The 8593-nt window shown below is 38.4% G+C and overlaps 1 protein-coding gene across 1 annotated transcript; it reads left to right on the plus strand.

Moving 5' to 3' along the window:
• Window positions 1–5950, plus strand: GCM2 (glial cells missing transcription factor 2). Its single transcript, XM_054986058.1, has 5 exons — window positions 1–90; window positions 964–1216; window positions 2734–2846; window positions 4299–4424; window positions 5078–5950. The coding sequence occupies exons 1-5, from the start codon at window positions 1–3 to the stop codon at window positions 5948–5950; spliced, it is 1455 nt and encodes a 484-aa protein (XP_054842033.1).
• Window positions 5951–8593: the final 2643 nt, after the last annotated feature.

An 8593-nucleotide genomic window follows, 5' to 3' on the forward strand; every position in this document is an offset into this window, starting at 1 on the left:
ATGTCAAAAGATCCCTTTGAGGACTCTGACTATATCTGTTCCTATGGGATGAAGTTAATTTGGGACATCAATGACCCCAAGCTGCCACAGGTACGGGATAAGAAGGCATGAATTTCTATAATGTTAGGGTTGATTTTGAGGTTCCGGTATCTCTTTCTACATAATCAGACAAAGTGCACTTGGCCCTTGTTGTGTAATACTTGTGTGGTTTTCAAGCCCCAGTCCAACAAACAATAGCATAATGTCCAGTCTTCACATATCTAATAGATGGATTATGGGGAGACAGATATATTACTGCTGTCATTTTCTTCCCCTTTTAAAAACCTAGCTGTGTGCTCCAGCAGAGGAAGGAAGCACGGAGCACCCATAGATTTAAAACAAAGAAAGGAAAGGTTGCCCCCAAATGGCAGAATGGTGTGACCATGTGGGTGCGATGAGTGAGTTGCATGTGCTGTTTTTCTCTGATAAAAATATTTTCCATTCTGGGCGCAGGGCATGGTATTACCACTGTTTAAATGTTCTCGGTGTCAGTGAGCCTTCATTGCAATCCCCAAGAAAACTGAAAAAATGATAATACAACTTTAAAAGAAGAGTTCCCAAAGGACAGTTGTGTTGCTCATCACAAATAAAGTCCCAGGAAAGTTTTATTAGATGTCCACAGCAGTTGTAAGTCGGATGTTTCAGAAGCATACTTAGCATTCAGTTGGGGTGAGAATGTGACATCTGTCAACAGGGAGGATGTCTACAGGGAAAGTGCTGGCTTGCAGAAACTTCATGTCTGCATTGGAGCCCCCCCTGCACTGCGGTTTTTGATAATGCCCTTTTTGCAAATGTCGAGTGGCATAGTCATTTTTGGCCTTTTCCGGAAAAAGGATTCTCCGGCTTTTGAGATGCTATGTTAACATACCCTTCTTTTGCTCCTCTGCTCCCCCTCTCCTTTTTATCCGTTTCTCTCCGATGCAGGAGCCCAAGCATTATGATTCCTTCCAGGAGTGGCCAGATGGCTATTTGAGATTTATTTATTCCAACGAAGATAAAAATGCTCAGCGGCATCTCAGTGGCTGGGCCATGCGCAACACCAACAACCACAACTGCCAAATCCTAAAGAAGTCCTGCCTTGGTGTGGTGGTGTGTGCCAGGAACTGCATGCTGCCAGATGGGACCAAACTTCAACTCCGCCCTGCTATATGTGATAAAGCTCGGCAAAAGCAACAAAGTGAGAAAAAGTGGCTGCAAAATTCCTCGTTGGTTTTGGAACTATATATATTTCCTGACAGAGAGTTCTATATAGAAAGAGATTTGCCATTCCTTGCTCGGGCGTACAACCCTGGTCTTCCTTGGTGGTCTTCCATTCAAGTACTAACCAGAGCTGGCTCTGCTTAGCTACCAAGATCTGATGAGACTGGGCTAACCTGGGCCATCCGGGTCAGTTCTATTGTTTCTTAATTTTGGTATCCAAAAGTAGAATCTCTGAAATGTGAATCTCAGAGATCTTTGTACACCAAGACCTCTTTCAAATGAATAAATGATGTTCATAGGATGACCCTTTGAAGTGATCCTGTAGTTGTATACCCCTGGCAAAGGTACACTGGCATCTCCATCACTTTTCCAAGGTTGAATCCATGAAGAAGACCCATGAGATTCTCAAATCTAGGAATAAGAATCCAGGATCTGCTTTCAGTATTATAAAAACAAATTACTTAACCAACTAGGTAAAGGTAAAAGTACCCTGTGTACCCTGTGGCTACCCTGTGCAAGCACCGAGTCATTACTGACCCATGGGGGGATGTTGCATCAAGACGTTTTCTTGGCAGACTTTTTACGGGGTGGTTTGCCATTGCCTTCCCCAATCATCTACAATTTACCCCCACAAAACAGGGTACTTATTTTACCGACCTCGGAAGGATGGAAGGCTGAGTCAACCTTGAGCCGACTAGCTGAACCCGGCTTCCACCAGGATCGAACTCAGGTCACGAGCAGAGCTTGGGCTGCAGTACTGCAGCTTACCACTCTGCACCATGGGGCTCATCCAACCAACTAATCCTGAATTAACTTCTTCGTGTATATATTTGGATCAGATCATTTTTTGCCCCTAAAACCAAACATATTGAAATTGGCACTGACTGTAGATTTCTGTGAGTGTTATACTCTTAGACTAATAATTCGAACCTTGTGTGTAATTCAGCAAAGCTGGAGTACTTGCAGTCAATAAGACCTGAACCATCTTAGAATGAGAACTATGGTATATTCAAACCTACCAACACCTTTACTATTAAAATAAACGTACTATCAGGATGTTACTCCTCCCTTTATGAAAGACTTGCTCTTTTAGATCTTTGGAAGAAGTAGGATGGAGCAGGAAAAGTTGAAGCGCTAGGAACTGGAAAGAGTCCCTATGAATGCTAGACAGTGGAGGAGCTGGTGAAAAGTCTACTTTTAGAGGGCACTTGGAAAGAATTTATAAATATTTTTGAGTTATAATCAATATAATTTGAAGGTTTTTTAAAAAGCGAGACTCTAATTATTTGTAATTAAACTGTATCAGAACATGCGTTGCATTTTTCTTTGTTTTGCTTAGAAGCTTAAATGCCAGAATACAGAATTCTTAAATATGATTAATCACCAACGGTGCCATCCTATGCAGAGTTACACTTTTCCAAGTTCTTTTAAGGCAATGATTGCACCACTTAGGATAGCACTGACTTTGAGCTTGATGCTTCCTATCTATTGCAGAAAAGCACTGTCCAAACTGTAGTTCAGCCCTTGAGTTAATTCCTTGCCGGGGACATAGTGGCTACCCAGTAACTAACTTCTGGAGACATGATGGCAAAGTGATATTTTTTCAGGTATGTACCTTATCTTTCATTTGCAGTAGAAAAATAGAATAAGCAAAATCATGAATGTATATGATGGAACAGGAATTAATATGAGGGCATTAAAGTATTCCTATTGGAGCAAAAATGTACCTGCAAGTTTTTCATAGCAGGAGTGAAAACGGCTTAAGAGTGACTTTTTCCAGGAAGAAAACAGCAGGAGAGAAATCTTTCCCCACACAATTATCTTCCTTGATGGAACCATCTTTGCTGCAAAACTTGCAAAAGAAAGTTTTTAAAAACATGGAAGAAGGCCTAAGATGTAGTAGTGCCATCAGAAACCAGTGGGGAAACAGTTCAACCTCCCTGAACATTCAAGTACTTAAAGCCCTTGGAACAATTTGAAACTGAGTGTGAAGCAGCTGAGTTCAGATTCATATGTTGGGTCGATACCGTCAGATATGGAGTCAATGGAGACTTTAGCTGACAACAAAAAGTAATTGTTCCTCCCTAGAGGTCCAGATTCATCCTTCTTTGCCAGTTCATTAAGAGTTGGGAGAGGTCCACAACCATTCTGAACAGACAGACCAGATCTTGTGAATACTTGTGCTCTGGAATGTGATGTCAAATGCTGGGAAACTAGGCCTTTTGAGCTTCCTGATAACTACCTCCCTCCCTGCCATGTGCTGTTTGTAGATTTGGTTATAACTCTCTGCCAGCGGAATGGTACATGCATCTGACAAAGAGGACTCATAACAGCAGATGCCATGATCAATTTGTTAATCCTTAAGGTGCTATGAGATTTTTTATTATTGTGACTGTAGCAGTTTAATGTGGCTATCACTCTGGAATCTAATTTCAATAAGGCTTGCAAAGTAGAACTTGCTGGTGGATCGTACCAGGGTGAAAATGTACTTTCATTTTTATGAATAAACCAGGATCTGTAGCAACAGTTACTAACAGTGCAATTCTAAGCAGATCCAGAGGAGTTAACCGTGCTAGTCTGTAGTAGCAAAATAGCAAAGAGTCCAGTAACACCTTTAAGACTAACCAACTTTATTGTAGCATCAGCTTTCAAGAGCCACAGCTCTCTTTGTCAGATGCATGGAGACGACGAAGAGAGCTGTGGCTCTCTTGCATCTGACGAAGAGAGCTGTGGCTCTCAAAAGCTTATGCTACAATAAAGTTGGTTAGTCTTAAAGGTGCTACTGGACTCTTTACTATTCTAAGCAGAGTTACTCCAATCTAAGCCCATTGAAATCAATGGGCTTAAACTGGAGTAACTCTGTTTAGGATTGCTCAGTAAGACCAGTTTCTTACATTTTCTTGACTGACTTTTTCCAGACTAGCTAAGCTTGAGCCTTTGATTGTAAATCACTTACACTTACATACTTCTAGGTTACAGATTACTGAATGAGGCCTCAGTTTATGCACATTTATTTCCTTTAAGTAACCCAATTTACTGATGTATGCATACTTCTGCAGGCCAAAGGAATTCATGACCACCCTAGACCAGAAAGTAAATCAGAGACTGAGGCCAGAAGAAGTGCTCTTAAAAAGCAAACAGTGCCTTCTCATTCATCCCAGAAAAAAAGGCTTCTGGACTTTCAGGTAACTATTATATTGTGCCTTGACATGTAGACTAGGGAAGAAAAATTCATGACATCTGAGAGACTCAGAGGAAGAGAAGAAGGTTTAAATAGCTCGATTAGCACATAATAGTTTCCCCTCTTCCTGTGATGTGACTTCATGTCCTGTGCTTAGAGCTCAGTGAGTCCCAAGTCTGGAAAGGTCGAAAACCACTGGTTTATGTTAGATAAGGCTAAAAGGGGCACGGGGAGAAGTGACTGATGTGGGCTGGGACCACAATGGAGCATTTCTGATATAAGCTTTGGTAAAGCTTGGCTCTGAGTCCATGGTTTGCAAACTGTGAGCCAATGCAGGGGATTCAAGACCAACCCAATGTACTTTTTGCTTGTTCTGTTTAAATTTTATTTCTGTCTCTGTAAATTGTCTATTTAAACTGTATTTGTATTTTTGTAGGCTGCTTTGGGTTCCCACTGGGAAGAAAAGCAGGGTAAAAATGACTAAATAAATAAATTGGTGATCTCTGAAATACATGTGAAAAAAAACAAGTTTTAAAATTGAACAAAATTGGTTTAACCCAATTAGCATATCACTTTAGCGTGGGATTACGTGCGAGCGCGTGTGTGTGTCTATGGCATATGCGTCTCAAAATCTGTTTTTATTAATATTCTACTTAGACAGGGGCATATAATGAGAATGGCGAATACTTTCACTGCGTTCATCATGTGACATATGAAAGACCAGAAAAAATCAGCATAATTACAGATACCAGTCTACCACTCCCAGCTCAGCCTCACCATGAATTTCAAAATGTAGACTCTTACAAAGTTACTTATGATGCAGTCGGTGTCCCGGAAGACGTGGAACTGCCACTCCAGAAGTACCCAAGTCCCACAGTCTACACATCTAAGCCAAGTTGTGGCTATGAATGCACATTTCCTGGTTATGTTGGATCTAGTTTGTATCCAATGTTTCCCAAAGACCCAATGGATATTCCAGTGGATACTGATCATATCATGCTGAATGGACTTCCATATTGTGTAAATTCAGTAAATCTTCATGAAAAGAACATTGATGGAATCCTTAAACATCATGGATTGAAACAGTCCTTAGGGGAAACTAACAATGGAGAAAGGGTTGACTATGAAATGAATCAAGGTCGTGCTGATAGTGGAGAGTATCCTTGCAGGTATGATGGTTATTCCTCTTTGGATTTTCCAGCTTTGCAGACTGTAATAACTACAACAACTAAGATGTCCTATGAAGCCTATAAGTCATCTGTGTTGAAATGCGGTGACGGTTTTTATGAAGCAAAAGATCTTCTGAGCTGTCCCCTTGCAGAGAACATTTATAGAAATGTCTGCTCTGAGATAAAAGTTCAAGAAGACTGGGGAATGGTCAAATCAAGTTTGCTTAATGAACAGTCTCTGACCAGCAATAAAGCTGAATACGTAGAGGCATTGGAAACCTACCAGGGTGATCGAAACTCAGAAAGGAATTTTACAGGCTATGGAGAGCAAACATTCAGATTTGAGAATACTGAATACTAATTCACAAATGTGGTACTCCATGAATGGTTGACATATATGTATATAAGAACTATTTACTAATAGATTCTATGAGATTTTAATGAAAATCTTAATTTACTTCCAGAAGTGAGCTTTGTCAATACTAGAGCTCAAACAATTCCATCTAAATATATAACAAATGCTTATGTAAAAACCATGCAAAGACAAGGGCACAATAAAGTTAAAGGCATATACTGGAGACCAGAATTTAAACATTTCACTATAGAATATTTACAAGAATTATACAGATAAGACACTATTGGCAATATTTCTGATTTATCCTAAATCTTTAAATGGCTGATATTCTATAATTTCTGACTTCTAAGGTTATGGGGAACACTGGTGAGATATGTTCCACTGATATACATTAAGCCACAGTGAACTTTCATTTATTTCAATGGATTTTGTACACAAGAGAAATTCCTAACATGCTGTGTCCTTTGATATTATACATATTCATACTGTAGGCTATCAGAATTTTTTCCCCAAAATGTGAACAGTAAAGGTTCAGAAACTAAATATTTTCTCATGACAGTTCAAATGTCTATTTGAATACTGAACAAGAAAACTGACATAGTATATAAAATAATGAACCTGGAATCTATTTTTTTCAAGTTGTATAGTTTACTGTGAGCACATTTCATGATCGTTTTCCTGGAAGAGAACATTGATTTCTTAGGACTGTATCTCACTGTGATAATTGTTTTGGCCAATTTTGTTATTGAAGGATGAGCAACTAACCTTAGGAAAGAGACAGCTAGATAGTACGATAACCTCTTATATCTCAGAAAGTAAAATTGGTTGACATATAATATTTCTGTGAATGAAACTTGTTTTGGCATTTATATTGATTCTAACATTTTAAAAACCTCTCATTTTAAGAGAAAAATTAAGATTTCTGCAAAATGGTCCCCAAAACATGTGTTTGTGTGTGTTATGTGCTGTCAAGTCATCGCTGACCTATGGCGACCCTATGAATGAAAGATCTCCAAAACATTCTATCTTTAACAGACTTGCTCAGATCCTGCAAACTGGAGGACGTGGCTTCTTTTATTGAGTCAAGCCATCTCGTTTTAGGTTTTCCTCTTTTCCTGCTGCCTTCCACTTTTCCTAGCATTATTGACTTTTCCAGAGAATCTTGTCTTCTCATGATGTGACCAAAGTACGATAGCCTTTGTCTTGTCATTTTAGCTTCTAAGGAGAATTCAGGCTTGATTTGATCTAGTACCTACTTATTTATCTTTTTGGCTGTCCATGGTATCCGCAAAACTCTCCTCCAGCACCACATTTCAAATGAATCAATTTTCTTCCTGTCAGCTTTCTTTACCGTCCAACTTTCACATCCATACATGGCAATGGGAAATACCATAGTTTGGATTATCTTGATCTTGGTTCCCAGAGAGACAGCTTTATCTTTAAGGATCTTATCTAGTTCCCTCACAGCTGCTCTTCCAAGTCTCAATCTTCTTCTGATTTCTTTTTTTTTGAAAAAAATTTATTAGGCAAGAATATTAATACATACAACTTTCAAATAACATCTCAATATCATTTTCCCCCACCCTTTCCCTCCCCCCTTTTTCAGGACTTCCAACAGCTTTCCAACCCTATATCTTAATCTATTCCTAATCTATCCCCTTTTTCTATAACTCATTATATCGTGTTTACATTCTGCTTTGTTAAGCTAAGCTCTATCTGTTAGCTTCAGATCTATTATTATTAACTTAAAATCTGTTATCTATTACTGTCTGTTAACTTCAGATATATTTAAATTTATGCTAACAATTAAATAAAATATCTACTTTATTAATTTTACCAATATCTATTAACTCCAAATCCACTTAAATTTAAGCTAACAATTAGTTAATACTTCACTCCATATGGTAAAGATTCCATCTCTTCCAATAAAAAGAAACCCATTCTAATAATTTTTGAATTGCCATAGTTCCCCTTTCACGTCACACTTCTTTTCTAAATATGTTTTCAGTCTTCCCCAATCAGTAAAGAATTCTGCCAGATTCTGATCTCTCAGCTTTCTTGTCATTTTATTCATTTCTGCCATGTACAGCAATTTATATATCCAGTCTTCAATAGTTGGTATTTCTTGCACCTTCCATTTCTGTGCATATAAAAGTCTTGCTGCCGTCGTCATATAGAATAGTAATGTTCTGTATTGCATAGGAACATCTTCCATACTTAAATTCAGTAGCAATAGCTCTGGGTTCTTCTTTATTTGGGTCTGCAAAATCTCGTTTATTACTTCTAACATATCTCCCCAGTACTGTCTAGCCACATCACATGTCCACCACATATGATACAATGATCCTTCATGCTTTTTACATTTCCAGCATTTATCTGACATATTTGCATTTCCAAGCGCAATTTTCTTAGGCGTTAAATACCATCTATAAATCATCTTATAGACATTCTCTTTAATACTGGTACAAGTTGAAATCTTCAGTTGTAGTTTTTCATAAATATTCCCATGACTCCATTGTTATTTCTTTGTGACAGTTAATTGCCCACTTCACCATCTGTACTTTGACTGTCTCATCCTCTGTATACCACTTCAGAAGTATTTTATAAATTTTAGATATTTTCTTTTTACTTTCTTGTAGTATAGTCTCT

The sequence above is a fragment of the Eublepharis macularius genome, chromosome 7 (assembly GCF_028583425.1).
Source record: "Eublepharis macularius isolate TG4126 chromosome 7, MPM_Emac_v1.0, whole genome shotgun sequence".
In the NCBI taxonomy this organism is placed as follows: Eukaryota; Metazoa; Chordata; class Lepidosauria; order Squamata; family Eublepharidae; genus Eublepharis; species Eublepharis macularius.

Excerpts from the sequence above, each read along its gene's own strand:
- GCM2 (XM_054986058.1), top strand. The coding sequence starts at position 1 with ATGTCAAAAGATCCCTTTGAGGACTCTGACTATATCTGTTCCTATGGG. Across the intron at positions 2,847-4,298 it reads GCAAAGTGATATTTTTTCAG|GCCAAAGGAATTCATGACCA; the intron begins GTATGTACCTTA and ends ATACTTCTGCAG. Across the intron at positions 4,425-5,077 it reads AAAGGCTTCTGGACTTTCAG|ACAGGGGCATATAATGAGAA; the intron begins GTAACTATTATA and ends TATTCTACTTAG.